At 33.1% G+C, this 15,419-nt stretch overlaps 3 protein-coding genes across 13 annotated transcripts in view; 1 reads left to right on the plus strand and 2 right to left on the minus strand.

The window, feature by feature from the left end:
• The window catches only part of Kif19A (Kinesin family member 19A), a 46,248-nt gene extending 43,346 nt beyond the window's left edge, over positions 1 to 2,902 (minus strand). The window contains exons 1-2 of one of the 2 annotated variants that reach the window (XM_028188036.2): positions 2,166 to 2,902; positions 1,283 to 1,351 (exon numbers count right to left, since the gene is read on the minus strand). In XM_028188036.2, the coding sequence (XP_028043837.2) occupies positions 1,283 to 1,351; positions 2,166 to 2,240 (144 nt within the window). In that variant the 5' untranslated portion in view covers positions 2,241 to 2,902. The remainder of the gene's footprint in view (positions 1 to 1,282; positions 1,352 to 2,165) is intronic. The other variant, XM_028188035.2, reaches the window with a different exon arrangement.
• Positions 2,903 to 4,098: 1,196 nt separating this feature from the next.
• LOC114253355 (elongator complex protein 6) lies at positions 4,099 to 6,300 on the minus strand. 8 transcript variants are annotated; one of them, XR_016324538.1, is made up of 3 exons: positions 6,286 to 6,300; positions 5,832 to 6,168; positions 5,082 to 5,274 (listed from the first exon to the last, which is right to left on the minus strand). XR_016324538.1 is itself a non-coding variant. In XM_089734512.1 (2 exons), exon 2 carries the CDS (start codon positions 5,258 to 5,260, stop codon positions 4,523 to 4,525), a length of 738 nt encoding a protein of 245 aa, XP_089590638.1. In that variant the 5' UTR covers position 5,261; positions 5,836 to 6,064; the 3' UTR covers positions 4,099 to 4,522. The 8 variants fall into 8 exon arrangements, 7 of the variants coding, with proteins under 7 accessions (XP_089590638.1, XP_089590639.1, XP_028044015.2 ...); XM_089734512.1 differs by lacking the exon at positions 6,286 to 6,300 and having other exon boundaries at positions 4,099 to 5,261; positions 5,836 to 6,064; XM_089734513.1 differs by lacking the exon at positions 6,286 to 6,300 and having other exon boundaries at positions 4,099 to 5,274; positions 5,836 to 6,064.
• On the plus strand, positions 5,428 to 13,610 carry Dic1 (Dicarboxylate carrier 1). Of its 3 annotated transcripts, XM_028188217.2 has the most exons (7): positions 5,428 to 5,679; positions 6,059 to 6,159; positions 6,750 to 6,926; positions 7,222 to 7,334; positions 7,830 to 7,969; positions 8,435 to 8,642; positions 9,194 to 13,610. In XM_028188217.2, exons 3-7 carry the CDS (start codon positions 6,761 to 6,763, stop codon positions 9,434 to 9,436), a joined length of 870 nt encoding a protein of 289 aa, XP_028044018.1. In that variant the 5' UTR covers positions 5,428 to 5,679; positions 6,059 to 6,159; positions 6,750 to 6,760; the 3' UTR covers positions 9,437 to 13,610. The 3 variants fall into 3 exon arrangements, with proteins under 3 accessions (XP_028044018.1, XP_089590637.1, XP_089590636.1); XM_089734511.1 differs by lacking the exons at positions 5,428 to 5,679; positions 6,059 to 6,159 and adding an exon at positions 6,454 to 6,640; XM_089734510.1 differs by lacking the exons at positions 5,428 to 5,679; positions 6,059 to 6,159 and adding an exon at positions 6,456 to 6,669.
• The last annotated feature ends 1,809 nt before the right edge of the window (positions 13,611 to 15,419 follow it).

A 15,419-nucleotide genomic window follows, 5' to 3' on the forward strand; every position in this document is an offset into this window, starting at 1 on the left:
GATGAAACCAGAATAGCCCCTCAAGGCTACTGGTAATTAGGTAGGAGAAATAAAATGACTAAACTAATAACTACCTGCCTATTTCAATCGCTAGCTTCGTATGCATACCAACTCGTGTCTTCTAATAATATGTAATACGTCACGTCTCTGACGTAAAATGCCCACATAATACCATTTCTTTTTTGGCAAAGTCAATAATGCTGCGTTAAAAGTATCAAAATCTAAATACTTATATATTTAACTTCATGCGTGTATGTCATGTTCATAATTGACTCTAAAACCGCTCCACCGATGAAGTCGATAAAATTTTCAGGAAATCTTCAGATTGGCTTTGCGGGTGATCCTGTAATGTTCAGCATCAATCTAATCAAAGATCGATATGCAAAGCGGGCCGAGTTTAACTTACCTTTATAATGTAACAAAATATTGAAACAAACCTATCAAACCGATAATAATATCTAAATTCAACACTTTGAAATTGAAACACTAAAATTACATACAATCTATATGAGATATATATTTTTTTAAATAATTCTATCAGTTCTGTTATATTTTTCAGAACAATAACAAAAATGTATTAATCCAATAACGTATGTAGTCTTTTTTTCTCTCTCATTAAAACAGAAATTAGTACTTTTATATAGCAACTTGCTATCTTATACTAACGTTTATCTATAAATTGAGGAAACGGACAGTTTTAACCAAGTCTACGTCAAAGCGTTATTTAAAAATGTTAGAGATACGACATTGAGATGAAAACTTGGGCGTTTGGCAATGATTCAAAGCAGTACATACTGGTGTTTGTAGAATTTAATTTGTAATGTATACAGCACAGACAATTTCAGTCTCATTTTACTAACATAAGTTAGATATATTTCAGATATATTTTAGATATTTTAACAGTATCTGTGGCGTACTAAGAAACGAAATCGTGCTCAGTTGTGACGTGATTTTAAACTAAGTGGCATATCATACAAGAACTATAATACTTAATTAAAATAAGCTTATAACAATATTAACGTAACTGGCGCAAAATCTGTCCTAACGATCTAGCCGCATCAAATAAACTGAAAAAATGTTTTTCACCGTCATACTACTGTACTACTGTTGGGCTGTGTACTTTTTTTTATTGCCCTTGTACGCAGACGAGCATACGGCCCACCTCACGATGAGTGGTTACCGTCGCCCATGGAATTCAGCAATACCAGGAGCAGAGCCAAGCCGCTGCCTACCAGTACTTATCGTGGCGTTATACATACTAAAAAAGGTGATTTTAATTTACCTTATCACTGACCACGTGAACAATGCGAGGGCCTTCATCAGAATGTAATGGGCGCACGCGCACCGCTACCTGAAGGAGACAGTATTTAAATTTAATAAAATTGAACTTGAGTAGGTACGTAACTCGAGTCTGTTAACTAACGATGACAACTGCAATCTGTTAGAAGGGTGTAAACATTGACAAAGGCAAGTGCAAAGGTTACGTATGTTTTAGACACAGTTCTTTCAGTTAGCGTAAATCAATCAAAAAATGTCCATCTATCATAATCATATTTTAATAGAAACAGTCCAAATTATGATGTAAAAACAATTCAGACAACACACGATACTATTCCAGATTTTTTTATTGCTTTTTAGGGTGGATGAGCTCACAGCCCACCTGGTGTTAAGTGGTTACTGGAGCCCATAGACATCTATAACGTAAATGCGCCACCCACCTTGAGATATAAGTTCTAAGGTCTCAGTAGAGTTACAACGGCTGTCCCACCCTTCAAGCTGAAACGCATTACTGCTTCACGGCAGAAAAAGGCGGGGTGGTGATACCTACCCGTGCGGACTCACAAGAGGTCCTGCCACCAGTAAAAAATAGTAAGTAAAAAATAGTAAATAATAGGATGTAGGTAATGTATCTTTAAAATACTTCGGCTGTTAATAAATACTTTATAAACAGTTGGAAATCTGATAATGCTCTGAAGACCACCTATGCAACAAAGAAAACTTCGATCCTATGTGCCCAGCATTCACTTATGGTGTTGATGGACTCTGGATAAAACTGCTTGAGAATAGATAAGCTGTCGGCTCGCCTGTTGTCCCGAGGTCACAAATAGTAAAATAAACAAATATTAAATTGCATTTACATATTTGCAAATTAAATAGGTATTTACCATCAACTTCTCTTCTGTGACAGTACGCATTCTGGCATTGTACTTTTCGGGGGTAGTTGTGGTACATTGAGTCATGGCATTACTCCGTAAACTTTAACACTTTTCTTGATTTATGGTTAATAATACTTTAAAAAAGTTCAAACGCATTTTAGTCTTTTATAGGGTCGAGGTAATCAATCATTCACATCGAACCATAATTTATCATTTGAAAACAACATACGCGTATGTCGGAGCATTACGATCAGGAAAACAAATTAACTTGTTTCAATAATAAATACGACAAACTACGTATCCGCCCAAAACCTTCACGTGGACTGAGGGGTTGATCAAAATACATTGGACGTTATAGAATTGTAGATATAAATGGTCGCTCAGCAACGACTTTAAGCCACAAATAAAACATTGGACATAGTGTATTTCTTTTTACAATTAATTAGTAACTATAATTTGAACCAACTTACAAGATTTAATAGTTGTATGTAAAGTTGACAATAAGTTATCATAACTTTCCTGTCTTACAGCATAGACAGTATTCGAAAGCAAAGTAAATAATCATGAATTCATATCTGACTGACTCGGTAGAGCAGTTGTTAGCACCCCTGACTGTTGCGCCGAAAATCTTGGGTTCGATTCCCACATCGGGCAACCATTCGTGTGATGAACAGATTTGTTTGCTCTTTGTCTGGGTGTTTATTATCTATTCATTTATTTAAAAAACGTACCTACTAATATACGTTTTTACAATAAAATTTAGGTAGGTGAGTATGTAAGTTTCTGGTTCCCATAACACTGGGAGTCCTACATTGGGGCCGGGTGACCAAGCGTGATTTTTTCACAATTTTGTATTCATGTGTGTGTATTTATTTACATTAGCTATAGGGTCTTCAGACTATATTCTACTAAGTACTACAAGTTATTAAACTAATATATTAGCGGAAATACTTAAGGCCAGGGCATCTAATTTTATGTTGACCCGCCTTCATTTTCAGGGGTTCTCATTGCCGAGCCGTACCTATGCTTCGTGGCAAATATCTCTTTTGTCTTCGTGAACGAATTTTCGATGCCTATGTCTACCGCGTAGCAGCTAAATTCTCCAATTTTAAAGGTAGGTGGGGCAGCCGTCAAGGAGAATATAAATGAAACTTCGTAGTTTTTTTTAGGATTGAAGGATTAGTGGTGGCCCAGTGGCTTTTTATTTGCAGTTTCACCAGGACAGGTGGGCGAGCAACGTCTCAGCCAGGAGGGCTACGTAGTCTCGAGGCGACATTCACGTTATGATGTCAATTTGCTCTGATACCCTTCCCTTACCTAAAGTTATGTATAACTTTACCATTAAACTTTATGATTAAATTAGAGATATAGAATAATTTTACCCATAATTATGTACTTAGATGATTTAACTAAACTCACATGTTTTTTAAATGCTTTCTATTGTTTTTTTTTATTCCTACCTAAGCTGATAGCCTTGAGAGGCTATTTCAGCGTAACCTTAACTAGTAGGTGACCTCACGGGGCTCAAACCTGACGACGTTGCTAACACGAACCCTAGCAAGAGCCGTGCTTCGCAGAATTTATCACCGGATCGGAAACACGACCCACTGAGAAGATCCGGCGAGAAACTCAGCGGGCTGTGTCTGTGGGTTTACTCATCAAGACCTTCGTCGCAATCGACGGGTTCGACGAGATCGATGACCGGTGCTTGAGGTACCTAAAAGCAGCGTTAGTGGATCGTAAAGATTCTATTGTATATATTTCCCCTTTATATATACTGTTATTACAACTCTGAAGAAGCATTCCCATGTAAGATAGTTCCCATCCTAAGTTTCACAATATTCTAAACTTTAGTTGTAACAAAAACTAAGCTCACTCAGTTTTTCTGTTATAAATATATAAAAAAAACTGATCACCAAAATATATTTATATTTTTTACTAATTTAATGTTCCAATATTTTTTATTATTATACAATGTACCACCACCAGCATAATTCATTTGAACTATGTATACAGATATCATTTCTACCATAAACAACTTCTAGAAAAAACATCACTCACTGCTAAATAGCAGTATGTAGTGATTTTGTCCCCTGACCATCTTGCTTGGCTTGACATCACAGTGGCTTTTTACTTTTTTAGGCAATAAAAATAAAAGTATTACACTAAAACACAATAACAATGTTTTACACAAATTCGCCAATCAATAAAACATATATATTAAAGGGTATTTTTTTATTTGGTTAAGTTAAGGAATGATGAATAAAGCTCTATGAAAGCTTTATATATAATAGACTTTACCTTTATACATAATATGTAAGTCAGACTTAAATTATTCTCATAATAATAGTATATTGTGCACAAAGTTAAACAGTACCAGGTGCAAGCAATTTTACTCCTCTGTCAAACAATTTATAAAGATATTTTTTTGGCTTCATATCCACTGTATATATGTGTTCTTCATTGAATTTGTTTCCTGGATATTTTATTGTCAAATGACCTGAGACATCTGAACTCAATCCTGAAGAAAGGTTTTCCACTTCAACCACAGTTTGTGCTTTATGCGATAGCAAATTTGCCAAACAGTGGTTAGCATCATCTTCCATCACATCATTGCAATGAAATATTACAAAAGGATTTTTTGATTTAGCAGCAATTTCTATAATTTCAGAACAAAACTTATTCACTTCTTGTAATGTATACTGAAGATCTAGTAAATGTGTGATTCCATCAAAAATAATGTTAACTGTGTCATGATTACGCTGCATTTCTTCTATTTTTTTCAGCACATCTATGAGCAATTGATCAGATTCAGCATACTCCATTATATTTGTTAATGTTGCGTCACCAAAATCAAAATAATCTATCACCCCAGCCTCACAACTTTTAAACAGATTATGGTTCATTCTTAAACCAACATTGTGGTAATGAGTTATTGAGTTATGTGAGGATACTATCAAAAGAGGGCTGTTTTGCTTAATACAGTAACTGATAACACAATTGACAATGAATGAACCATCACAACCATTTATTTCTTTAACCACAATCCTGTTGGTAGATATATTTTTCTGCAATTGTAGACATGATGTTATAATGTCAGACATCCTGAAACAATGAGCTGTTTGCAATAAATTACAGCAGTTTCACAAAATTCTCGCAACAAGCTCTTTGCCAATAAATACATAGGTATAGGTACCTATATTTTGTGACGCTAAAGGGACATAAATGATAAATTTACTGAAACGCCAGTCACTGAGAGTATACTATTATCGCAAAATCTAACATATCTTCCTTCAGTCAAAACGCTGTCGGCATGCGTAGAGAAAAGTCGAGTTCGCTCGCGCGAGACCTTCTGTATCGACATTAATCGTTCGTTTTCTCATGTATTCAAAAACTTGCCAAATAACTTATTACATAATAACACGTATTTACCGTTTATAGAAAGAAGTGGTTAATTTAACTTTCATCCAACAAGTTACCTTTCCTCACAAATATTTCAATATATTTGGAATATTTTAGTAAGGTAAGTTATTTTTGTATTTTTTCATTTTAGAAACCGTTTTAATTATGTAAACAAAGTAAAACAAAAGCCAAGGTTTTTTTCTCCTAACATATAGGTTATAAAAATGATTTTCCTTAAGAAATAATATTTTCTAAAACTTAAATATTTTATACCTGCTTTCAACTTGCTAGTTTATTCTTTTTTATTCCTAAATGAATTATTATTGGAAAAGATTACCAACGTGAACTAATATTCACTTTCAATTCAAATAGAATACGCGTTGTGCGATTTATCTTTTAAGAAAATTTTTATTAATTAACAATATGGTAATAATGACATTTGTATCAAAAAGCTAAACACTATTTTTATTTCTATTGCCTGTCCATATTCACATTTACAGCCATCGGGAACAAGCACATGACATGCTCATGACGCAACTTTCATCTTAAGCCCGGACGCATATTGTACGTCCGTCCGTTCTTGGCCGAAAAGCTTCCGAAGGTAGGTACTCTGTGAATTGCGTAGAAATGACAATATTTATTTTTTTCTAATAAACAAAGTAAAAATTAAGGTGGTTCCTATATTAGCCCAACATTTTAATACGAAGGCTTATCCAATGTGGTTTACCTAATCTGCTCAGACATAGCCGACGTCACTGAATTGTGATCGTGTTATTAACTATGCTTTTACCATTCGGTATATGTAGTTGAATACATCATAGTCATAGATAGGTTTCATACTTAGTTTCAGTGATCATAGTACATACTCGCCCGGGCCTAATGTTGATCTCAATTTGCTGTCATTTGTCACTTTGTCAATTGTTGTCAATGTCGTTTGTCAAGGTTAAGGTCGTTGTCACCGTGGAATCTACTATGTAAAGCGATTTTAAATAATGACAAACTAAATAGTGATTTCTATTCAATTTTATTTGGTTTATTTCGAACTTAGATTGACAAGCATATGAATGATAAATTTTAATTTAGTACAACATAAGTGTAATAGTAATAAAAAGTAATAAAATAGTAAAATGTAAATTAATAGTGCTAAACAATTTAAACAATTAAACTACAAATGAAAATGTATTTTTGCAGTTCAAAATACCATGTCTAAAGAAGTAAAAGTATCACGATGGTATTTTGGTGGTTTGGCATCTGCAGGAGCAGCATGCATCACACATCCACTAGACTTGCTCAAGGTTCAAATGCAGACACAAAAGGGAAAAAATATTTCTATGATACAACTTACTGGTATTGTATTAAAGAACCAAGGTGAGCAACTATATCACTTTCATATTACTATAATTCAAGTTCTGAAAAACACTAATCCTCAAAGTAATATAAATACAAATTTACAACTGTGCATATCTCAACAGACCATTACCATGTAGCAAAAAATGTAAATGTACATACATGTTTTGTATGGAAATGATAGTTGGTAATATATAAGGATGAAATGATACCTCTACATATAAAATATAATTACTTATGGATTACATAGAAATTAATGGACATGGAGTATCAATGATTTTTTTATACAGACAAATTTTAAGTTTTTCTTTTCTAGGAATCTCAGGGTTGTACAATGGTATATCAGCCTCTTTATTAAGACAGCTGACATATTCCACATCTAGATTTGGAATTTATGAAATTTCCAAGCAGCATATGACACCAAAAGACGTGAGTTTTTAAATAATAATAAATACTTTTTAGTTATAAAATTATTTTTTAATACAATCTATTATTCACTTCATAGCCCATAACTATTTGTTCACAGAAAATAATGGGTGAATTAAAATAAAGCACACTTAAACAACATATTGGACTTTGTCTCATCTTAGATAAAAACCAATCAATCTGTCAGTCTGTCTGTCAAGTCTAGTGGTTAATTATAGTGATTGACTGTTAAATGACATCCACATTAGATTTCTGGTCAGGTGCAATACTTTTAAGATATCTGTTTTTAAAGATGTTCTTGTCTTGTGCATGTATTTCCAGCCATCATAACAAGAGAGAAAATCATATCTTTAGGTTGTTGTATGAATATGGAAAGATACCATCATAGTTTTATAACTATAACACTTAAAAGAGAAGATTAAATTATCAGAAATTGTAAACACAAAATATCCCAATTATCTGAATTGCACTAACAATACTAATAGCTATTGTTTCTAGGGTAGCGCGATACCTTTCTACATGTCAGCATTTTTAGCTGGGCTTGGTGGATTTACTGGTGGTTTTGTCGGAAATCCGGCCGATTTAGTCAATGTCAGAATGCAAAATGATGTCAAACTTCCACCTGAGCAGAGGAGAAAGTAATTAACTCTTTATTACATTATGATTTTCTTAGTAACTAAATCAATTTCAATCAGAAAACCTTATATGAATTTATAAAAACACAAATTCTTGATATTTACTTTTATTTTATACTTTTGTACTTATTAATATTGTTAAGCATGAATGTATCCCTATCTGAACAGTAGGATAATCATATTACAATACTGTTAAGACCTTGATTGCATATCTCAAAGAGGGCAGGTGCCACAATCATTTAGTGGTGGACAGCCTATAACAAATATTCGTCTTGCCTATCTGAAACATTAAAAACATGTTTATATTTTATTTTCCAGACACACAAACATGATTAAAACTAGCAACTGAATTTAAATAAGAAGAGTCTCATTTTGCTTGTATTTTTTTATATTTTTTAGACCATAATTTACTTATTAATAAGAAACAAATCAAAACTCAAAGTATAAATATTTCCTTAATTATTTTAGTTACAAGAATGCAATACATGGCTTGTGGCGGGTTGCAGTTGATGAAGGTGTGTTAAGATTGTGGTCTGGAGCCACCATGACCTGTACTCGTGCTGCACTCATGACAATTGGACAACTGTCATTCTATGATCAAATCAAGGGACTGCTCCTTTCGTCACCATACTTTGGAGAAAATGTTGCCACTCACGTAACATCCAGCTTATTAGCGGTAAGCTTTTATTTTGTTTATGTATTCTATACATGTTTATATATTTATAAAATAATTTACATTTTGAAATATTCGCCATTATTTAATGTGATTCACAACTCATTACATTGTCAATATATCCAATTTTTGTTGATTTGATAAATTTAGTGGAATAATATTATTATACATGAATTTTAAATATTAATTGAAAATCTTATTAATTATAGATCAGTAAGAAATTTTATTAGAATTTATTGCCAATATTAATAAGATATATCTTATTAAACTATAAAAATCAATAAAATGGACCAAGAACAACTGTTGAAATAAATTGTATATTCAAGATACAAGGTGAATGCCGCCTTTGCTTGCCGAAGAAATCGAGATCTTAATTGTATCGTAAATTAGCAGCCCCACCATTCCAACGGGAAAGCATGAGTTCATGCTTAAAGCAGTATGGCTTGTGGCACAGCCAACAAGCTCTGCCCCCCATAAAGCCAATGGGCCTTGATTAAAATAACATTCGTATGGAGATTCTAGGCTTCAAGATTATGTATTTGAAACCGTTACAGGGTGCGATAGCAACAACAATGACTCAGCCCGTGGACGTCCTAAAGACCAGGGCAATGAATGCGAAGCCGGGTGAAATCAAAAGTATACTCTCACTCGTCAAGAACACCGCAAAAGAGAGTCCCTTGGCGTTTTTCAAAGGATACATTCCAGCATTCGTGAGACTGGCACCACACACTATTTTGACTTTTGTTTTCTTAGAACAGCTTAGAATGAATTTTGGAATTTTGAAAAGTCAATCGTAAATGTCGAAATTTGTTTTCGTTGTTGCTTTATTTTAAATTTTAAATTTTTAGCCTTTTAGTTGTTAGATAGCTGGTCTATTTTAGTTAATTCCAATGATGGTTTTCGCGAAAATTCACAAAGTGAAACAGTTATAGTTACCTCGGCAATTTTATTTAATAATTTAAGATTTTTATTTTATGAAGGAAAGTTAATTTTATGTTATATTTTGACATTTCTGTTTTTTACAAAAACTACACAGCAAAAATTTGTTATTTATTTATTTATTTGTGATGTAATTGAAATTAATACTTTTTTGACAAATTTACAACATGACCAATATTTATAGCGTGTACCTACTCTTAAAGGATTTAATGGTTAAAAATTGTTAGTAGTTGTTGTCGTACATCGTTGTCGTCTTCCTGTTAAACATCTTGAAAGAACGCTTATTATAATATCTTAACCTGTTAAAAAAATACCCAAAGATCGTTTTATAGAAAGTTCACGCAAACATTATAGGTAGGTACTAGAAACAAATACTTTTTTATGAGTATAACTTCATATTTAATAATACCCAAAACTTGAATTAACGACCCCGGGTGGCCAATAAACTAATTTAGAAAATTAAAAAGGGCAGAAAGACGGTAAAAAAAAAAAGAACTACTCGTAGGTAGTTTCTTAGGGACCGCCTACAAACCGTTTTATACGAAATAAAACTGTAGCCATTACTGTATTCAGTAGTAGCGATTGTATACACAAATCTATATTTTCTAAAAAAAAATGGCTTAGAAATTTTGGTATAAATCACACTATTTTGGGCAAAAGACCTCTTTTCCGAAACGAACTAATACCTCAAACCCCTATGACAAAATTACTTTTAAAATCATATCTATAATTTTTTTCCTATCTCCTTTCCTTTCTTATCTAAAAACCTCTCGCTTGGTTAAGCGAGTAGAATTGATATCATTTTCTTATCAAAGTTCAACAAAAGACGTGACAAAATTCAGTCAGTTTATTAATACAAATTACATACATACATAAAACTAGCTAGAATGTAATTATTTTTCGAAAAAGATTAAAATCGCAAAGTAAAGATATAAACATAAGAACTTAATTAATAGGGATCGATTTTAAGACCTCGTCAATCCCCCAAATCAGTTTTCATTTATGTCGGCCACTTTGTGCATCCTTGGTCTAACCAAAACGAGTGTTTTTCATTTACGAGCCCTGAAGACTGTTTAAAATTACTGAACTAAAACAACAATCAAGGATTCTGCAGAGATTCGATCTTTTAGAAATAAATGTAACTAATATAACGGTGTAATAAAATTTGTTAAGTTTCTTAACACGATTGTTGATCAATCGAAAACAAATTAAGCATCAATAACCCGATTTAATAGGTACCTAATTTAAAAATTAAGCAAAGTTGAATGTTTTGTGCCAATACATGTTCGTATAAAATAAGTTAGTTTAAAACTTTACTGACCTCGTCACAAAATTCCACGACATTGAAACTTTATTTTTTATACTTTTTATTGGTTATACATTCCTTGGAATATTTATGAATAGATTCTAAGGTATAAATTGTGAAACTTATTTATTCTGTCCAATTTATGTACCCCTCTTTTTATTTGTTGTCAACGAAAACAAAATTGAATTGTACAAATGTAGTCTGTATACAACTTTATAACTCGTTTGATGTAGAATAACTCTCTATAATAAAATAATAATAGAAGAACTCTCACCTAACCCATAAATAGCTCTCGTGATTCTAAATACGAGGAAGGCCATACCGAACATAACTCATTGAGCAGAAAGAACTCTTGCCGGAAACGGAATATACTGTAAATTAATAATTATTCACACTGGGAGATTTAGCTGAGTTATTTGTTCGAGATTACGAGTTTTAATACTTTTCTCTCGGCTGTGCTTCGAGGAGGTTATTTTGAGACAGTCTCCTTCGTGAATTTTATCTGACGGCAACTTCAATAGAACTAGATAGAATATTTTAAACCCAATCGAACGCCTTTGCCTATCACGGCCCAAATAAAAACCCCGAACTCATTTTCCGTGACCCAATGTAAGGTCGTTTGGGTGCGCGTATTTTGAATACCATGTCGTTTATTCAAATGCTGTAAACCATTCGAAGACGGAATCCTCCGATTTCAAGCAATGAACTCCAAAGTTGCTATTGGGACAGTTTGCGAGTCGGTTAATAATGTAGATGAGTTATATGTGCTTGTCGTCTGACATGAAATAATATAAATTTGCTTACCTGCGCTCTACGCACCATTTCCTATAAGCAAAACGTCTGTGACGCTTATCTATCAAATGAGCAATTGCGTGCACAGTACAATCTAAAAAAGAATCGTGCGTTTAAGTCCAAATTAAACAAAACTTATGAAAGTATGGACGATGCACAGAGATATACATTCATCTCGTTTTCACTCGTCGCTTGTAATTATGCATATTGGCCCGCTTCCACATGGCCACGATATTTGCAAACGTGTTTTGGATGATGATACAATGTTGTGTAGATAACCTATCACCATTATTATACGAACTCTTATACTAAAAAAAGTTGTAATGAATAGTAGTACTATCATGTACTGCTAGCGTTAACATTCAGCCTTGACGCTATCTGCAATGTGCATAATTAGCACTGGTTTTACTTATTCTGGGACTGCTACGAACTCCAACAGCTAGAGTTCAAAGTTTGGAATAAAGATAATATATTTCATCCCCTGAAACCATATTTTGAAAGCGATGCGCATAGTAGAAGCGTGGAATCCTCTGTAAGACTAGATTTTATTGTCGAAACAGCAGAAATCAGACGATCCAAAAAAAGCACCTGTACTATGTGAGATCTGTTTTCGAAATAAAATACAATAGGGGTAATGTAAATATCAGTCATTAATAGTATTTGGGGCTTCATGTTCAAAATTATGGATTGCTTTCTGGGGCCTCGAAGGCAACGTGCTTGAAGACAATTTCAAGATTTTGGTAGACATGATTATTCCCGCAGTAAAAATTGAAAAAAAAATCACATTAAACAGGGGAATCTTCCGAAAAAGCAGTAGATATTAGTGCTATTTCTACTCCGGTTTTCTTTCGATTAGAAACAAAACGAACTTACGGAGCTGAATCCAAGCTAACTTTCGAAAGGAAATTCTAAATGGTATGAAGTGAAAACTCAAAGGATGTGATAAAAACGTATAACTTTCAGTTCTCGGAACATTTTACCCTAAATCCCTGCTAACAATTTTTTTTATAGTTGTCGGCAAAGACCTTTGCGTTTGGTTTTCATACTGCTACCCATCGTGTACACAGGTTTCGAAACCGCATGCTCCATCCGAATATTCTGCGGCGACTGTGGTTTTAAAGTTGCCGTCAGATAATAGAAAATCTCGCATAATACATTTAGTTTTAAATCTACCGCATAGCGATTCCCAAGAGTTATATTTTTAGGGCGAATTTCATACGTAAATATTCGACAACTAAGTTGATATTCGACTAGAATTAACAATTATTGAAAAAAAACGAAACGAAGTAAATTATGACTATTAAATAAAAAACGAAACATTTTGCTAGTCACAGTATCGTTCCTTAGCATAATTAGTGTTGTGCGCTCATAGAGCGTCGTATGTTCAGATACTTGAATGTTAGATTATTATTAATGTGTTCTTCCGCTGGATGGTGATTTTTAATAGTGAACTACGAAATTGTTAATTCATTTAAAATGTAAATGTAATGTCGTTAATGTGTATACAAGCGTTTTGACAAATTTCAAATATGAATTCAAACATCTGAACGGACCCACGAGTAGCGTGTGAGGTATATTTTTGTTGCAGTTTTTGTTACTGTTTTGTAGTGTATTTCGAATACACAAACTGGAGTTAAAAATATACATACATAACATAATATTCCTTTATTTATTATTATTGTAAGATTGTCTTTTAATGCATATAATGCATTTTTACTATCTAAGAGTATAATTTTGAATAAAATATTTAATGCTCTTCAAACATTTGCAGAACTTCTAGAAAAATTAAGATTTAGATTTTAAGGAACGGTGTGTTCTATTAATGGCCGACCTTTCAAAATCCTGTCAAGTATATTCATAGTGTGTTTTAGAATTCCAAATTTAATATTAGTCTATGGTGTTGTTGAATTATTAAAGCTATTGTTAATGGAAAACTTGTTTTACTTCTTAAACGTAAACAAAAGACAGCTAGGAACGGTTAAGGAGAAATAGAAAAAGAAAATGCATTTAGTATAGATTTAATAAGATATTTTATTTGGTGAAAATATATTTCAATTAATTATATTAAAATTAATTAGAGATCAAAAACAAGTGCATGACTCTCAAACCTGTTCTCAGATGTCATGCCTTCATAATAAAACATTAATAATTGTAATGGTACATGAACAGTGCAATCACAGCACTATCCAATCGTACTAAAAACCTGTATTTGTATTAAGATAGATTTCTAACTGCTTAGTTCTAATTCTCGATGTCGAAAGGCCATACCCATATTTACATAACATTATATTTTATTCACTATAGATCAGCAATAATATGTTGAAAATTGAATATCTGATTATATGGCTCTGATGTTGAAAATTATTTTTTTTGCTATCAAACTTTGGCACGAACACGTCCATCTCGACCTGACGATGGGTCTTAATGGGTAACGCAATAACGCGACGCTATATTACTTCAAAGGCAAAACGCATATCGTCTAACTTTTATAAATTTAACTCATATCAACTATGTACATACATTTTGAATATTCTCACATATAGTACCCGGCACGTGACTTGGCAAGAGTCATTAGATGCGCAGAAGTCGTTTTTTAGGTCTCTTTGGTTGTCAAGCGGGACGCGGGGAAAGACGAGCACCGTTCCGAGCGCGCGATTGGTGAGTCAGTCGACGCTCCCCTCCCGCACCGCGTCCACGTTCCATTCGCTCCCGGCTACACATGCGCCTACTAAGTTGTAGGATACCCTTTTTTATACTAAGTTTTTGTTAGGAGTTGTTATTATTGTTTAAATTTAGTTTTTGTTACGAGTATTATTGTTTTAAATTTGTTTGCAATGCCAGGACCAAATACCAATGACCATATAGTAGATTCAGTCACTGAGCGTTTTATTATTTACGCCAGTGACAACAGCGACTCTTGGTTATGTCGACGATGAGGAGCCAACTCCTTCCACCAGCTCAGGTGCTACCATAAATTTAATCCAAGGGGTAGCACTATTAGAAAATGATAGTGACGACGGCGACACATCATTTTTAATATTAAGTATATTTTTTAAAATAAACTTCTTAACTTCATCATTAATACACTTCACGAATTCCTCTTTTCTTTAACTTTCTTCAAAACACACAGGCTTAAAAATAAGTTATGGCAAATAAACAATAAAATAAAATTAAATTATATGCGGGCAATGAAAGTGACAATTTTTTTGTTGCAATGTGTACTATGCGCGACATAAGCCCCACTACACCAAAACCTTGCCAACTTACGTGCCGCTTACTATACCTATATTTCCTATTTTTAAAATTGCATTAGGTACTCAATTAGCGAAAATCCTTAGATAATACCATGACTTGTAAATGTTATACATACGAATATTGTATACGTACTTAGAGAAGTCAAATCTTTGGTACAGAGGTTCGTTTTACAACTCTAATCGAAAATTTATAACCATTTGAGGGATGATATTTTGAAAAGTCTCATCTTTTTGAAACCAAAAGACACAATTGGACTTTTCCAGTCACAAATATTGAGACACACAAAAACTATTTGAATTATTATTCGTTTACGTTTTTATTTTATTCCTTAATTTATAAAAACATACCAAATGTTTATTATTAACAAATCAAATTGTTTAATTAAAAATTAATTTTCAACAGAAGTCATCAGAGTTTAATCGCGCAGACATGAAGACGGTTGTGTGCTCATATCGAGAACATAATTTCGACAACCATTTGGACGCATA

The sequence above is a fragment of the Bombyx mandarina genome, chromosome 17 (assembly GCF_030267445.1).
Source record: "Bombyx mandarina strain Sakado chromosome 17, ASM3026744v2".
In the NCBI taxonomy this organism is placed as follows: domain Eukaryota; kingdom Metazoa; phylum Arthropoda; class Insecta; order Lepidoptera; family Bombycidae; genus Bombyx; species Bombyx mandarina.

Bases quoted from the DNA above. Each gene is read 5' to 3' on its own strand.
- LOC114253355 (XM_028188212.2), bottom strand. From the start codon at position 5,623: ATGAAAGTTAAATTAACCACTTCTTTCTATAAACG. The intron at 5,262-5,588 runs GTAAATACGTGT...TCATTGTTTCAG, and splicing joins ACCACTTCTTTCTATAAACG to GATGTCTGACATTATAACAT.
- Dic1 (XM_028188217.2), top strand. From the start codon at position 6,761: ATGTCTAAAGAAGTAAAAGTATCACGATGGTATTTTGGTGGTTTGGCA. The intron at 6,927-7,221 runs GTGAGCAACTAT...TTTCTTTTCTAG, and splicing joins TATTGTATTAAAGAACCAAG to GAATCTCAGGGTTGTACAAT. The intron at 7,970-8,434 runs GTAATTAACTCT...TAATTATTTTAG, and splicing joins CCACCTGAGCAGAGGAGAAA to TTACAAGAATGCAATACATG.